This window comes from Sander lucioperca, chromosome 18 (assembly GCF_008315115.2).
Source record: "Sander lucioperca isolate FBNREF2018 chromosome 18, SLUC_FBN_1.2, whole genome shotgun sequence".
NCBI lineage: Eukaryota > Metazoa > Chordata > Actinopteri > Perciformes > Percidae > Sander > Sander lucioperca.
Window position 1 is genome coordinate 23,700,879 of NC_050190.1, and position 17,426 is coordinate 23,718,304.

Consider the following 17,426-nt stretch of genomic DNA (forward strand, 5'->3'; position numbering starts at 1 on the left):
TTAAAGCTCACTAATAAACATGTGAGATCATGTTTTTTTAATCCTTATACAAACCGAAATGTAAACGACCAGATTATTACATAGCTGGGAGTCTTGTCATCACTCCAGGAAGTCACTGCACCCAGCCTATAAATAGTCTCGTACATAACCCCCCGAAAAACCACAACTTCTCCTACTTCTCTAACGGATTGTGTTAATTAGAGAGCTTTAGAGGTGATGTTACCTTTACCCAGAGCCATGCTAGCTGTTTCCCCCCGGTTCCAGTCTCTGTGCTAAGCTAAGCTAACCAGCTGCTGGCTATAGCCTTTTATTTAACAGACACACATAAAAAGTGATATCGATTTTTTTCATCTAACTGCAAGAAAGCAAATTTCCCAAAATCTCAAGCAATTCTTTTTAGCGTTTTATTGCATGCCTGTTGAAATCACGCTAAACCTTAGCTCCTTCATCAAAAGGAAGCGTTTGGAAAATTCCCTTTTCAAGCATTGGAAAATACAAGGAAAGGCCCTGTAATGATTATGTGTAAGAGATTTGTGTCAAGGTATGCTTGATTCCACTGAGCCACTTCCAAGGAATAATCATCAGGATTACTAATGCACGTTATATAAAGGATGCATGAAGAAGGACTTTGTCAGTGGCCGCCGCTGTTATGTTTCTTGTGTGTCCGATCACTTAAGTTACAGACATAACAGACTTCGTTCTTGACACACTCATGAGGGGACCGTCTCATGCGGTTTGTCAGCGCCGTGTTAAGCTGTAATAGTTGCACCATAACTTCTCAAAATTGATTTGATTCTGGGTTTTGTTTTTCTTGGACGGGGCCCTGTCTTTGTGGTTGTGGTCTCAGAGTGGAAAGCAGAGGGCAAGAGAGGAAGAGGAGGAGGAGGGGAGGTTGGAAAGACTGGATGGAGAGAGACGGAGAAGAGGGTGGTATTCAGAGCATTATGTAAGACTTCAAACAGGTCCAGTCTGGCGAGGAGTGTTGATGTGAGAGTTGTGGGCCCCTTGGGTCAGGTGGCCTCTCACATAGCCTCCCATATGGTCTGCATTTCCCCTCATTGCCTCCGCCCTTCGTCTAATTGGCAGGTAATGTATCGTTGCTCTGGTCTATCTTCCCCTCCGTCACTGTTATTCTTCTCCGTTATTAATGGAAGGCACAGCGGTGTGGTGCTGAAGGTGGTGGAGGTGATAGTGGCTCTGGGCTTGGCACCGCGCCACGGAGAGGCCCCAGCGCTGACACTTTATACAGCGGCAGGTTTTACCAAGGTGTTCATTTCAGGAGCGTCTCTTCTGCTTCAGATGCTTCTCTTTCTTCTCCCCTCGGCCGTGGAAAGTAAATCAAAGCTAGAGCTGATACTGGAGACCTTATTCAATCTGTGGTTACAACCTACACCCATCCCACAGTTGTTATGGACATGCACGCACGCGCACACACACACACACACACACACACACACACACACACAAATACATGCATACATATTACTACAGGTGTGTTTGCATCCACACATATACTGTATATGTGTGTTCCCTACCATTCATCACTCCACCTTTCACCATGTTATCCTACAGTGCAGGCTTTTCTTTCCCCTCTCCCACTCATAACCAGCCAGGCAGCTTATTTTACAGCCTCTCTGCTCAAGTCACTGCTAAGCATAACAATACACCAGCAGACATATGTTTGTCATAAACTGCGAGTCTCGAAATTACATTACAATCGTTTACACTTTGAACAAGGTTCAAAAAGAATTATTGTACACCACATTTAATCATGCGCTGTACTTAATGTTCATAATTCTCTTGTGATTTTCCACTGCTGCCGGTCAGTGGAAGCCTAACTACAGCAAAACAACATGGGCCAATCAACCTAAGTAGGCCTGTTACTACCAGTAAATGCCAAACCCTGTTAGTTATGCCTAACAGGCCAAGTCTCTCACTGCAGCGACTCCATGTATGGGCCTGGATCTCAACTACATCCAGATTCTGCGTTAGCAAGCTGCTACAGACATGACAGTAGCAACATGAGCCCAGCTGAGTTCATCAGGCCTTTTGTAAGGAACATAAATGTCCATAGGATTTCGCTAACATCCTGTGCTGCGGATCAAGCCAACATTACCGTCTGGTGCACATGGAAGAGCTCAATTACATAACTTAAGACTTTCATTAGCCTCTCCGCTCCATTGAGTTCTCTGGGAAAGGTCCAGATGTGACTTCATGAAGGGCCCTCTCTATGCCGAGCCTGTTCGCTCTGTTCCGCTATGCCCCCCCCCCCTTCTCCATCCCTGCAGCTGTAAGCACTCAGAGGAAAAGCATGGAGAGAGGGGAGGGAGTGCTTTATTAAAAAAATCAGACACCCCATAGACCCCGCAATCTCCATTCAAAACATTTTCAGCCCCACCCAGAGCAGGCCTATGGTCCCCTTCCCTCCCATAGGTCTTCTAAAGTAGGCCAATAAGTCTTTTAGCATGTGGTCTCCCTGTCAGCCCGAGGTGGCTGACTAGACAGGCTGCTGCTCCAGGCGCAGGGGCAGGAAGTGGGAGCCGGCCAGGAGACACTCTCTGAGAGGCTGCCCAAGTAAACAACCCTCCCCCTTTAGCACACATGCTCATACACATTCGTATGTGTTTGTATGCTCATACACATTCGGATGTGTTTACATATGCGGCAGACTTGTACACACACACACACACACACACACACACACACACACACACACACACACACACTCTTGATACGTCACCTCCAGAAACACTGACAACCTTTTACTGGGAAATGCTATAAATCCGGATAGCCACTGTCTTACTGTTAATATCATGACGATAACTGGATGCCATTAATTCATTTCAGGCTTTTGGTTTGGCTGTGACCACAAGGCCCTTTTAAGACTGAAACCTGGAAATTGTTGAGAGCCTTCTAATCAAATTAATGGCTGTGTTGTTTGATCGCGTGTGTGCAAAGCATGAATTTGTAAAGCTGTGTGCACCACCGTGGAACGTCATACCAAAATCCTATGCGAAAACAACAATTTCTGCCTTAAGGGGGTAGTTTGTTCTACACATCGCTGGCGTTTGATATCCACGACTCTTGATTGTGCGATTTTGTGTCTGAGCTTCGTGGTTATGATGGTTTTCCAGAGCAAGGCAGCTGTTTGTGTGACTGTGTTTCTGGGAAGACAGCGGACACAGGTGGGGAATCAGTTAGGGCTGTGATTTATAGAAATCTCCTTTGCCTCGCATTGTGCTGCAACCTTCCTCTGGGCCTAAGCCTGCTCTCACACATCATGTTCCCCTGTTATTTCTTGTCTCAGATAACAATGATGCCTGATTTGCAGAGTGGAAAACACAGTTGAGTTCCCCTCTGAGAACAAATGTATTATTTCCCCGCAAAGAGCTATTGTTTAGGTTTTTTCTTGGTTAGATGCAGACCCAAGCAAAGCTGTTTATAAGTATTTTGGGGGAAGTCGAAATCTCAAACCTTTTCAAAGCAAATCTCAAATCATATCTCTAATACTTCCTTAATATGTATGTTTAAGTCAAGTCTTCGAAACTGTGTTAAAAATGTTTTTACATACTGTAGCTAACACAAAATCCTTGCTCAGTGAATATTCATGGTCACCATGCAAGGCCTGCCAAATCTTGTTAGTTTTTTAATCTGGGATTTTATAAGGTTGAAAATTAAGACTTTAAACAGTAGTCTCTTGCTTTTAAGTCACATTGAAGTGGCAATTATAGTGTGTAGCTTCAATAATAGGAAATACTTCAGAGAGTAACCTGCATTGTTAGGTAACGTGCTTTATTAGCCGTCACACGCTAGCTAACAGTCATACCAGATCAAATAAGGCTGTAGCAGCAAAATACATACTGTTAGAGTAGCATAAGAGTCAGAAAGTGAGACAACGTGCTCATGTCAGTTATACAACAATATCTATCTAAAGTTATCAATAACATTAGCTAACATTAGCTAGCTGTTATACCAGACCAAGTGTGGCTGTAGCAGTAAAACACCTTAGCGTATTGAATTAAGTAATGGTGTAATTGCTAATGAATTCAACTCAACTTCTTGATTTACTTTTGTAATAAAAAAACACTGTTTATCTGTAACATACCAAACCACACTGTACAACTAGCATAAGAATCATTAAGTAAGAAAACTGACTCAGTAACGTCAGTGACCCTGCATTATCTATCTAAAGCTTGCTAACATTAGCTAAAATTAGCTGCCGTAGGCTAGCAGTCATGCAAGTAACCAGGCTGTAGCAGTAAAACCTGAGTGTAAACTGAACAATTGATTCCACTTCTTTTTAAGAGTACAGTGCTTTAAATTCAACTTTATTGTCATTGCACAGAGTACAGAGACAACAAAATGCAGTTTAGCATCTAACCACAAGTGCAAAAAGCAGCCGTGTTGAGTGCAGAGTAATGTGCAGAGTATAGAATAAATAGTAATTGTAGATATTAATAAGCTAAGATACAGTATGAACATGAGCAGCAGTTACCAAAATATAAAGTGCAACTGTAAGTACGAGTATAGACAGTAGTAAATATGAATACACTATAGGTGAGATACAGTATGGACAGTAGTATAAATATGCATGGCAAGATCATATATTGTACAGGTAAGTGTATGTAGTGTGGCAGTAGTAAGTCAGCAGTCAGTGAGGTAGAGACAGTCATTGTGCAAAAGACTGAAAAGTTACATGGTTTTGGTGATTTTTTTGCTTCAAAGTCTCAAGTCCAGGCCGGTCTAAAGACCTCATTTTTGTGGTTTAAATCTGACTCAAATCTCAAATCTACAACTGTGGACCCGAGTCACAGCACAGGCCTAATAATAATCATCTTAATTTGAGTCAACTGTCTTTCACCCTTGGATAAAGTCTACAAAAAGTCAGATAGAAATAGTACACTGTGGGCACACTGAGTTTGTGATTGTTGGTTTACTAATATCCTGACACCACCATTACTAAAGGCCTTTGTGTAAAGTCACGCTCTAATCCTTTTTTTCCTGCCTACATGTGCGAGTGCATGTCGCAGCAGGTTAGCAGGTGAGGCTCGAGGGTGAGCGTAGGACAGGTTTCAGGATGGGCCTTATTTCCATTGAAGACTTGAGAAATCAGAGCCAGACACGTCCAAAAAAATCTCTGTTGAGTTTTTACAGCTAAATTCCTCAATCATGTGGAGCCCCATGTACGTCCCTGAGGGAACCCAATATCAATCATTATAAACTGTTAAATGTGCCTTTCCCAGAGGACTGCTGCTTGTGTGTTCAGCATGCATGCCTGTACGTACACCTCCGTATGTGTGTGTACTTGCATGTCCCTGTGTGTGCTTTTTCTTAGTGAGTGGGTGTGAGATCTGCGGTTTCTCACAGTCAGTTCTTATCTTCGCCTCTCTGAGCCTCAGCCAGCAGATCATTGTGAAATAGAGATAGAAACAGATATCGAGGCCTTGTTTACAACTCAAACAAAAAAATTGATACAGCTATGGTTAGTAGCAGGAGGGTGACTTTAATTCAGTGATCCTCTTTGTCTGTCTGTCTGTCTGTCTTTAAAGCCATGTCACCCTTTTTTGTGGCCTTAAAGCAGTTTGTACTTTAATTTTCATCAACATCATGTGCCTGCGTTAAGTGTTAGATCTCTGATACAAGATATGATCATCTGTGCTTAGTGCAGACTTGGCCTTTGTACAAGATGGAGCAAGGACTTCCTGTAAAACTATCGCTGATGTCATCTTCTGTTTGTCTTATACCTCTAAAAGGCCTGAGTGACTCAGAGCGGCTGGTAACTGGTTAGTCAAGTATACAGGTTTGTCATGGTCCAGTGCATATCTGTAGGCGGGTAAGGGTGTAGGAGTGTGTTTATTTCTAAGAGCGTGGAGCATGTGTGTGTGTGTGTGTGTGTGTGTGTGTGTGTGTATGTGTGTGTGTGTGTGTGCGCTGAGGTCATATAAATCAGTATTGAAATTGTGAGAAACTGAAAACTGCGTTTAAGAAGTGAAAAAGAGGTTGGTTTCCACCAGAGGAAACAGATGCTGCAAAATCATGTGGGAGGAAACGCTGTTTTTAGCCGTTGCATGGTTCACTGGCTTATTGCTAACCTCATGCACTATCATACATCATGTGTATAGGACCTAAGTGAGGAGATAGCTCAGTTGTGTAGTGTCTCCTGGTGTTTCAGTCTGTTTGTGAAAATAACACTTTACTCGCCAAGTTAACTGCTGAGATCTGGGAACACGGCAACATTGCTACAATAAAGGGAAGAACAAGAAATAAACACCATCATACAGGTTTTTAACTCACCTCCAGGTTAGCCTAATGTATTTGGAAGAGAAAACAAGGACAAAAGGTAAAATGATTACCCAAATGATCTGTGTAAACATCCATCATGGTTTACAGACCAGCTTCTTGATTCAACTTTGACCTACCATACGTGCTAGTCGTGCAGACAGTTTTCTTGAGCAATAAGGGAACTTCTTTTTTTGACCTTCAAATAAAGTGGTTTAGCTTAGTGGTTTAGGCAAAGTCTGGACCCCAACAAAGCGTGACGAGGTAGGAAATGAGAAACAACTAAATTCTTTTACACAAAATGATTCGTTCCTCAATATTTGCCCCATTTTATTGAAACTGCTGTCTACTTTACCTTCTCAAGTATTGAGAGATGTAAAATGACCCTTTGAGTGCACTGCTCTTAACTCCTACTGAAGACATGCACGCTGTGACGAGGGGTTGCAAATAGACATTGCTTTGCGTTAAGTGGTCATGACTAAAAAAGGTTGTGAAGCATTGGTTTTGATAATATGGATAAACTGCAGGCTTGTTTACAACCTGTCTGATGACTTGTGTGTTGTAATGATGTTCCCAGATCTCTACAATGTTATTATAGGAAATGATGGCCAAAACTACACAAATAAAATCCTACTTGTTATGAACTGGAAATATCCCGTAAGGTCCTAATTAGAGCAGGGATAGGTCAAAATGCACAGCAGGTGTTGCACTGTTAATGGAGCCCACTTTCCTCCCATCGGGCCACGATGTTGGGAGACATGAGACAGGAAGAGTTAAGTGGTTCAGTACTCAAGAGTGCTGAGGGAGAAACTCACTCGGCCCAGTGGACCAGAAACCCAAAGCACAACAGTGTCAGGTTCGGGACGGGCTCTCCCATTGGCCAGTCCTTGTCTCCTGTTTCCACTGGGCCAGCACTTCTCATTAGGAAAAAGTCATTGCTTGTCCATTAGTGTGGGGCTCAGCGAGAGTTTAGTGGCTCTGTGTTTGTTTTTCTGTCACACTAAGGAGTGGAAGGGTGTGTTTCCACAACCTGTCAGACAGCCATCACCAGCGCTGTCCTCTCTGCTCCTCTGCTCAACACATATGTGTTTTCTCTTCTTTTCTTTTACAGGTCAAGGGGTTGCCACTTAGCCCGGAGGAAAAAAAGCACATGTGACACTGGATCCTTGCAGGGCTAATGGTCATTACTCGGTAAGCAGTGTGTCATAGCCTCAGTCGCCTAGATAATAGGGCTGCAGAGTGTCTGGGTTAAACCCACAGGATCAGGGAGTGGTTGTGACTGTTGTCTTTGTTGATCTGCAATCAGTCTCACTGTGACACATATGGCCATAGACCTACAAAGATAAAGCCTGCAGATTTTGCTGCAGGCAGCGTAGAAATCTGCATGACTGGGGAGTAAAGTGTCACATATACTGAGATTAGAGTGATGTGATTCCTAAAATGCTAACTGTAAAGCCTCACAGTTACTGCTACTGTCTCGGGTTAGATAATTTATGAAATATGTGCTTAACCAGAAATGTGTATGTAGGGGAAATTGTGAGGATGAAAATATTTAAAGTGAGAAAGTTACTCTACACCCAATTGCAATACAATATATGTTTTTTTTTTTATTATATTGTGTTTTGAAGGCAAAGTTATCAAAGAGTAAATAAAAGTTGCCACAATTTTTGGGAGTATTCCACTATCTCTGTCACTCAAAGTCAGTTATCTTCATTATTGTTTTGTATCCAGAAGGTAAACTTCCAAAACAGTGAAATATATATATATATATATATATATATATATATATATATATATATATATATATATATACACACACACTACAGGCTGATAATAGTCAGGAAGGGATTAGAGATGGGATGAGAAGGCCCGTTGTTAACACAAATTATAAAACACATCCCCATAATTAAGTTAAGAATTTCAATATTTGGGAAAACAAGATTCTACCTCCCCACAATCCCACCTGTGAAACCACAGACAAATCAACCACAGAGAGTGAACAGGGAAGAGAGATGATAAAGCTGTCAAGTACTTTCACTATACACAACCTAGAAGGGCCCGTTAGAGACAGTGGCAGGTTTAGAGGTCTCTCCTGTAACAACAAGGGAAACCGTTACAAAGTTTTGATCACTGTGACAGACACATGCATAGTGATCATATATTGCTGTAATTAATCAAGGCAAATGTCATAAATGTGACTTCATTCTTGTCGTCATTCATTCTTTGTCACAGCTTTACATCTGACTCACCATGTTAGCTTTTTGCAAAACAAATGAGTCAGCAGGATAACGGAAAAACTACTGCCCGATTTTTCTGAAACTTCGTGAAAGGGTATAGCATGGGCCAAAGAAGAACCCATTCAATTTTGGAGCGGATCCGAATCACAGGGCAGATACAGACTATTTTAAAAATGCAAGATAGGGTATTTGTGCTGCATTGATGTGGTGCCAGAATAATCAGAAAAATGTGTTCCTGACTGGGAGAATTCACACTGCATTAACATTGTGAGATAAGGCATGCGCTGGCAGAGGTCTGCACTCTCCGAGACCCCTTCTAGTTTCACATTAATTTGATTTTCCAAAATCAAATTTACAAAAGCTGAGAAAATGTTTTGCTGAGTGTCGATAATATCAATACCACTCTAATGTCTGTACGTTAAATATGTAGCTGTAGCCAGCAGCCGGTTAGCTTAGCTTAGCTTAGCATGAAGACTGGACATTGAGGGAAACTAGTTTGTATTCACTTTGTGCTGGACTTTTTCTAGGCAGGGAGAAGTGAAGTCTTTACTGGTTGCCTGGAAACTGGTCCTGACAAAGAAATATTCCGGCATATAACTCCCTGCAAAATGGTGAATAGTCATTTTCTAAGTATGCTTTTTGTACGGATTAAACAAACAATATGTTACGTGTTAATTAGTGACCTTTAGGGATTGGATTCTGTTACCTTTGTACAGACTCAGGCTAGCTGTTTCCCCGTTTCCAGTCTGTGGCTTCATATTTACCGTACAGACATGAGAGCGGTATCAATCTTTAAAAGTAGTATTTCCCAAAATGTCAAAAAAGTTCTTTTAAGTTCGACCACCATGCACTTTTGTTCCGCTTGGGCTTATGCTATCACCATGGGTCGCTCCATAGAGGAACATCTAATGCCTCCACTGACATTAAAAGTGCAGTTTTTACTTGAGGATGTTTCTAATGCAGGTTTGTGAGATCTGGAATGTGTGTCTCAAGGAGGTTAATCGTGCCTCTCTGTTTTTGACAGACAATGCAGCCTCTGGATAGCCCAACCTCATCACTCATTGTTGACCCCAGCCCCTGTTTGGTGATTAATTATCCCTCCCACATCACCTGTCACACTGCAGTGATGCAGACATATGCACACATGCATGCACGCACGGCTGCAGATACTATGCTCTTCGCTCTGAGTGAAGATAAGGGAAATAACACAGTTAGCACACCCAGTACTATTTGCTCACTTTTTTCTCAAACAAAGAGGTAAATCTGCCTCTGATAACACAATTATAAACTGAAAATGCCGTTAAATGTTCTTGCTCAACTGCGAGGGTTAAAGGTGAATGAAGATACTGAGAGTAGAACTACACACCTGCATTCTCCTATTTTGTGCAGGAAGCAATGAATGAACCACAAACCTGATCCGTGTCACCGTACTGTTTCCATATTGGAAAGCAACCTGCTGTAAAATGTGATGAAGTAATGGAAGATTTTTTCTGTTTTTGTTCTTTTCTTTTCGTGCCACATATCAAAGAGCAGACGACCCGCCCTCCCTCCGCCACCCTCAGACCTGCTGCTGGAGGTTCAGAAACCCACTTCCTGGTATTTCGTCTCAAGGTGCCTCTATACTCACACCACACAAACAGGAAACAGCCCACTTTTATGTCCCTCCAACTGCACGCAGTTTAAGTTCTTCTGAAAGGGTGCAGCAAGAAAAGGTGCGCTCGAGTCATAGTCACCTGGTTTAGTCTGAGATATGAAAACCTTTCCTTTATCTTTATCTTATCTTATCTAAAACACAAAATGTAGAAAAATTATTCCTTATGCCATAAACTATGATTGCATGTTTGATTAAGGTGACAAAATATGAACATAAGTATTGTTTATACACCAAATAATGACTAAAGAAATATTTCTTGTTCTATATATAGTTCATGGCCAATGCATGAACAAATGTATATTCATTCACAGACAAAGAAATGTACGGTAGGCTATCCTTTATAGTGTTAGATGTTGGTGTTGTCAATTGGATCCCAGAGAGATCTCACTCAAACTGTTAGAAAACTTCAGAAAAGAAATCTGAAATGATTTGGATCTTGGGAGGGGTAGTGCTGCGTAAAAAGTACTGTCAACACCAATTACAGATGTTTAGCTGAGACCCCAAATAGAAGTTATTAGTTGTGCTATGTAGTGGACTTCTGCAACATGTCATCAATTCAAAATCATATTTATAAGCAATTCTCATAAAAGTATAAAGGTGATAAAACAATGTATGTTTAAGTTAAAGATGGCCTGTGCTCTCCAAGACCAGAAAAATCCATCCATGTTCTTTGCTCTGGTGAAACATGAGCCATAGCAAGGCCTTTCTTTGTAATTACTTCACTTCAATAGCATTAAAAATAGTTTAAAAGTAACTCCTTGACTACATTTGTACAACCCACTTATACAACAAGCTGTTGCATTGTGGCTTCTTCTTCCAAGTTTGTTGTTGATCAATGCTTTAAAACGCAATGAGGATTTTATTAGCAGTACGTCACGAATACTCGATGGTATTCAATTTGTTGGCCACATGTTAGGGTATTTTTAACTTTCTCTGCTTTTCAAAGAATGTGTGACACAAAATGAAACAATATGAAGTAGTGAGTAATTAACTGTTAGTATCCAAAAAGCAATGTTGGGAAGGTTGTTTCCCTATTTATAACATTAAGTAGAATCAGGCTCTCAGCAGACAGGCAGCTTGTTTAGAGATGGGGCTGGGGTGGGTGGGTGGGTGGGTAGAGGAGGGAGTAGAGGAACTAGACAAGAATCTACCGGGGACCAGGTTCTCTGGAATAAAGCAACAAGGCCTTCACAGGTCAGCTGTGACGGGTCAGCACCCACCATTGTATGGAGGGAAGGGAGTTCCTGTTCCGGCTCGTTTTTGCAATCTGAGAGAACATAAACAGGGAGAGACGGAAGTGTCCAGAGAGCGAGCGAAAGCAGAAGCAGTGTGGATGTTGAGTGGAGTGTATGAAGGGGGAAGCTACAGGGTGTTGTTACTGAAATCAAATACCATGCTTGTATTAATGGTGAAATATTTATCTATGTAAAAAAATATATTAAATTCACGTGTTACTACGCTATATATTTTGATTACCCTATCGCTCTATGACACAATTGTTTATCCCATACTTAGGATATCCTCACACACATATCGATCAGTTTGCTTTTAACCTCAGTATCATCGATCAGGTGATAACCTCAGCAAATTACACTTTTTTTTCCTCTCAGAAACGTAACGGTTTCAGCCCCCCGATCAATATTTCTGCTGAAACCAGGAGTGTCTTGTCTTTGCGTAACCAATGCTCAGAGTTTTATCAACCCTAGGTCAATACCCCTGACTGCTCCTCTGTGCAGTTCACCAATCAACTTCTACCACAGTGAAACTCCCTTTAGTTCTGCATTATGCACAGAGAAGCACAGCTATTTCTATTTCCCATTTTTACCTTTATATATATTCCTTTATATTTCAAAGGATGACATTGAAGTAGTATGTTGCCATGGAGCCAGTTAGTAAGCTGTGGGCTACAACTTGAGTTTTCTTCAGCGTGTTTTTGTTTACATTTTGGCAAATTGGCATAATTAAAAGTATGCCGAACTAGCTGTTAGCCAATCCAGTTTGCAATGTACCCATTAGTACTGGAGTTAAGAGTGTCTTTTGTTCTATGATTTCTAAGTGGATTTATGGGAGTGTGCCTCATTGTAAACCTGATATAAAGCTTTGACACAAGTTGATTCCCTAAAGGCCTGTATTATACAAATGTTAAAATAACCAGTCTGCTCTCATACCACCCAAAACAGGGTCCTATGAAAATTGGAATATTAAGTAACCTGATGAAATGTATAGAATAAGCATTTTAAACGTATCTTCATTGCACATATTTGAAAAGACATTTTAACCTCAATATTTAACAGACTTTATAGCATCATGCATGTGCAGCGTGTCTATACCTGCAATGTGCAGGTGTAGGAGCAACTGAAGGAGATTTCAACTCAAGTACACAACTCATTAGACTGTTCAACTTTTCAAAAAATATGGGGTTTATTGACTTAACTGCAATCAATACTTACAAAAGAGAAACTCACAGAAATTACTGTAGTGAAAAAAACATGGCTGAAAAAATACATTCAACTGTTTTACTTTCTTTGTGTCAAAATCTGTTCACCTCTTTCAAAACACGTGAAGGCAACACAGAACAAGTGACTTTTAAAAAAACAAAAAAAAAACAAAAAAAAAAAAAACTTAATTGTCCTCCATTTATCAAATATAAAAAGGCACAGATGCCTTAGCTACCTGGAATGTATTCAAAGAGGCACTTCCAATGGTCAAGAGGGGGCCAAGCTGGGCATCAAGCATCCAATCAAATTAAGAACACAAATAAACTTTCCTCAACCCATTTGGTCACAGCTATTGCTTGTAATAACAGACTGGGTGTAAGACAGAAGACATTTCAATGTAACCAGTCTAACGTGGAGACTCTCCTAAACCAGTGATGTGAGAGGTCTTTCAGCACCCCATTTTACTTCTACCACCAACCCAAGTAATGTGAGAAAACACTCTGACGAGGTGAATCAATGTAATAACAGTTAGCTACTGTTACTGTCAGATTATTGTAAGATGTGAAGGGGAAAACCTCAGGAATGAATACAAGCAAATCTAGTTTAGATGGAATTGCAGTCCAATAAGAGGGAGTAAGAAGAAAAAAACAAAAAGTACAATAAATAATCAAAACGCAAAACGTCTTTTTTTGCATTTTTTTTTTGTTGCTTTAAATTAAGTTTCATTTGTGTAGTTGCAGAACAAAAGTCATTGAAGTACAATATATTAAACTGTGAAAAAAGGAAAACTGACAAAAACGTCTTCACAATCTTTAGATTAATATGGAAGATCATAATTTAACATAAAAGAAAATATATTCTATTGTTCATTATCCAGATAAATACAAAACAAAATTAATAAACAAAAAAAAAAAAAAAAAAAAAAAAAAATGCATATGATCAGCAATAAATATGTTCTGATAAGTTAAATAAGCAGTGACAAGCAAACCTTCTGTCTGGAAGGTTTTTCAAACAATAACCGTAATAATAACATTAATAAAAAATAATTATCAAATAAAGAAAGCAAAAAAAAAAAAAAAAAAAAAGGGATGTAATGAGTAGAGTGCTCTTCGGAGCAGGTACTAAAGTGGGGGTGAGAAGTAAAGTAAAATAGCTTGGAGATCCGATCTCGTCAAGTCGCAGGATGTACAAATGCACCATGGGAATGCTGGAATTCCCCAGATCGGCGAGGATGAAGGCGGGGGAGGCAGGGTGGAGAGGCGGGACAAAGTCTTTACAGGTTTAATAAAACGGTTTGATATCAAGACTTCCTTTCCAAGAAAAGAGCCAGTGACCAGCAACAGGAGGAGAAAACTCCGTAAAGGGGGGGGGGACATAACCAACTTCCAGTTCAAAGTCCTTCCTGCAGACTCACCCAGTCCACAATTACAGAAGACGGGGCTTGAGAAGAACCGTGACAGGGGGGTGGAGGGGGGCAAATGAGAAAAACAACAAAAACAAACAGTAGTCCATTCACCCTAAACACATGCAGAAACCGCCCCAGGCACTTTTTTTTCTGTTTTAAAAACTATTCATATCTTTTCAGGGTCTTTATTTTTTTCCTTTTTGTCTTAACTCAGTCTGTAAAAACAGCTGCGGTAGATCTACAGTTACATTAGTGAGCACCCTCTAGCTAGCTCAGGGGAAGTGGTATCATCAGGGGAGGAGAAGGAAGGGAGGGAGGGGTTGGGGGGCTAGTGCAATGCACTCCCCTTTCCAAGGCCACTTGTGCTGCTACACATTCAAGAACAAATTAAGAAGAAAAGAAAAAAACAAGTGGCACCTGGCAAAACAGTCAATTCTTGTTCTCATGATTTTCATTGTTCAATTTCCTCTCCCTTTTTGGCACTATGACACATGGCAGGGTACTTTCTTTCTTTTTTTAACTTGCTGTGCAGATTTACAGGGGTGAAATGATAATTTGAGTTGAGAGAGAGAGAGAGAGTTCCCTTAATGGACTACATCCTTACAATGCTAACAAGGAACTAACACGGTGTTATGTGAGGGGAAGCTTAGGAAAAGGGCAGAGGTAGAGGGGAGTGCCATGTTCTCTTTGTGTCATCGAACTTAAAGTCACTGGTGGATGCGTGCAGTCTAGTCATCAGAGATGGAGAGGCGGCTAAAGATGGGAAGGCGGCGGGTGGTATCCAGCGTTGGGGACTCGGAGCCACTCAGGCTGCCTCCAGAGCTGCTCTGGTAGCCCTCTTGGTCTGACAGAGAGTCAGGAGGGCTGGATGGAGAATCGAACATGTGAGGGGACTCCAACATGGGTCTGAAATAGTAAGGTGTGCTTGTTGGAGAGGGAGGTGCAGGGGTGTTGGGCTCTGTGCCTACAGGACCAACACTGAGGCTGGGTCCAAACAGGTTGGCCAGCTCCTGGCTGGAGTAGGTGAAGGGGTTACTGCTGGGCCAGTCGGGGACCTCATCAGGGAAGAACATGGGTGGAGGGGTGACCGAAGTGGGGCTGTCTCTCAGCCCAGCTGAGCTGGAGAAGCCTGCAAAGCTGTAGCTGTGCTGCAGTCGAGGCCTCTCCATCTTGTTGGAGGAGTTAAGAGGGGAGCACTGCTGGGGAGGTCCACGGCGCTCCTCAGCATTGTGGATGAAATGGCAGCGAGGCCCGTATGGGCAGAAACCAATTGTGTGGAAGGTGCGGCACAACTCAGTTTTGTATTTGGGGTGGCGGCTCAGGCTGCGCAGTTCATGAATTCCGTGAGCAAACTGGCATTTGTCGCCATACTTGCAGGAACCATTCTCCTCAAAGGGCCTGCAAAGCTCCGTCTTGTAGCGGCTGGAGTTCACTTGGCTGCCGCCGGTGGGACTGGCAGGGCCCAGGCACTTGTTGAGGAGCCTCTCGCCCGTCTCAGAGAAGGAGCGGTCTCGCATGCGGGTCTCCTTGTTGTTGATGGCATTGCCAACCCCTGAGATGAGTGAGGAGTGGTCCGCTGCCTTCAGGCTGTTCAGAAACTGGTTCTGGCTGAACTTTGTGCTGCTGACAGAGTGCCGCCGCTGGTACACGCCTCCCACCGAGGGAGATCCCACCGCCTTCCTGTCCAGCAGGGCTCCGGTGGGGCTGGAGATGGGCACATTAGTGCCAGTGCAAGGGACAGACATGGGATGGGGGGCACCCATGTTATTGTTGTTGTTGTAGCTGAGCAGTTTGTTGTTCTGCAGAAACACAAAGAAAACATGTCATTAGAAAAATATTTTACATATACACAAAGGCAGACAGTCAATGTGGTCCTGATTTTAAAGCGAGCTGGTGGGCTAGAGAGGAAAAACCCACAGCCTCCTTTTGCATGACTGTGTTCTTTTTGGCTCTGACAACATAAGCGGATACAGGCCTATAGAACAGCAGCTGGTTTGGCAAGTTGCCCTGGTGAGGAATGTGTGCCTGTTTAGTAAATGGAGCAGCAGCACATGAGAGGCCACAGGGCTGCTAGTGGCTACAAAGAGGCTGCATCATTTGAAAGATAATGAAAGTGGTAAAGCATCCTGCTGAATTACAAGAGAAAGCTGAAAGCTTTTCAATACACGTCCAAACTAAAAGGAGATGGTCGGTTTAGTCACTGATTTACCTGAGTATTAAAGCTATCAGAGAATAAACTGACAATCGCTAAGGAAAAAAAGGCGCCGTTGTAAAAGAAATGACACTGAAAACATGAAAATGTATGCAAACGAAAACAGTGCAGTGACGTCAACTAACCAGCTAGCAGTTACGATTTTGAAAACCAGTTATTTCCCAACACATTAACACGGTTAAGCGTAGAAACGGTTTTATATGAGCAATTGTAAGTTAGTTAAAAGCCAGACCAATCTAGTCAATGATTAGCGAGCATGTGGCTGCTTTGTGAGCAGTATTAAAAGTGGCGCAAAACTGCAGTCATTAACAGAAACATGGCATGAATTAACTGAAGCGAAACATCGAAACTGCCGCGTAACTGCTAAGCAAAACAAGACCTTTTAGGTTAACTGATGTGACACATGTTGGATATGGAAGTTGAACATTTCAACAATAGTTAGCAGTTCATGTTTAGTTATCGGCAGACTTCGGCACACTTTTGAGAGACTCTTTTAACGCAAATAACGCATGCGACGATGTTTGGACAATAAACAAGTGAAAAAAGAATTAAACAGTCGAAGCTAAAGTGAAGCGGAAAAACAGCAAAACAAAACAAACCGCCCTCCACACACAGGCGCGTCACGGCAGAGGGCCGCGGGCATGCAGCACATCATTCCTCCACAGCGGCTAGCTAACTCACTGCTGCTAACAGGCTAACATACTTCAGTAAAAGACCGGAGAGAGAGAAAAGTTTTGAAGCTACCTTGTTCATTACGTCGAAGTCGAAGAAAGGCGACACCACGGCTGTGGTCATCTTTACAGCGACCAGAGTTAAATCAAAAGTAGTAAAAAAAAAAAATGTGCTTGTTAGAAAAGTTGCGCCGGTCTGCGGCTGAGTTTCTGATATGCAGCTCCTGTGTATTTTTGACCCTGCAGAACTCCCCCTCTGCCCCGCACTAGCCCCGGCATTTGCTTTATAATCCTATGCAGGAGGAGCTTCAAGCGCTGGGCGTTAACTTTCTGTTAACTTTTTTTCTTTTCTTTTCCTCTTCTTTCAGTGGGTTGCCAGTTTGTTTGAGATTACTACACTGTTGCACGCAGACTGAATGCTAAACAGTTGTTGACTTTAATTTCTGAGCATCGTGCAGTAAAGATAACTATTTTTTTGTATCTCTTTAGTAAGCCTGTTTAGTAGTTTATCAGGAGAGTAATATACATTG

The 17,426-nt window shown here is 42.0% G+C and overlaps 1 protein-coding gene and 1 long non-coding RNA gene across 5 annotated transcripts in view; one reads left to right on the forward strand and one right to left on the reverse strand.

The window, feature by feature from the left end:
- Positions 1-17,426, forward strand: part of LOC116057392 — a 135,952-nt gene that overhangs the window by 70,119 nt on the left and 48,407 nt on the right. For all 3 annotated transcript variants that reach the window (XR_004106803.2, XR_004895692.1, XR_004106805.2), the window contains 2 exons: positions 7,391-7,470; positions 10,045-10,127. This is a non-coding gene — a long non-coding RNA (uncharacterized LOC116057392). The remainder of the gene's footprint in view (positions 1-7,390; positions 7,471-10,044; positions 10,128-17,426) is intronic.
- On the reverse strand, positions 12,712-17,162 carry zfp36l1a (zinc finger protein 36, C3H type-like 1a). 2 transcript variants are annotated; one of them, XM_035994561.1, is made up of 2 exons: positions 16,970-17,162; positions 12,712-15,809 (listed from the first exon to the last, which is right to left on the reverse strand). In XM_035994561.1, exons 1-2 carry the CDS (start codon positions 17,018-17,020, stop codon positions 14,742-14,744), a joined length of 1,119 nt encoding a protein of 372 aa, XP_035850454.1. In that variant the 5' UTR covers positions 17,021-17,162; the 3' UTR covers positions 12,712-14,741. The 2 variants fall into 2 exon arrangements, with proteins under 2 accessions (XP_035850454.1, XP_031165675.1); XM_031309815.2 differs by having other exon boundaries at positions 12,712-15,812; positions 16,970-17,156.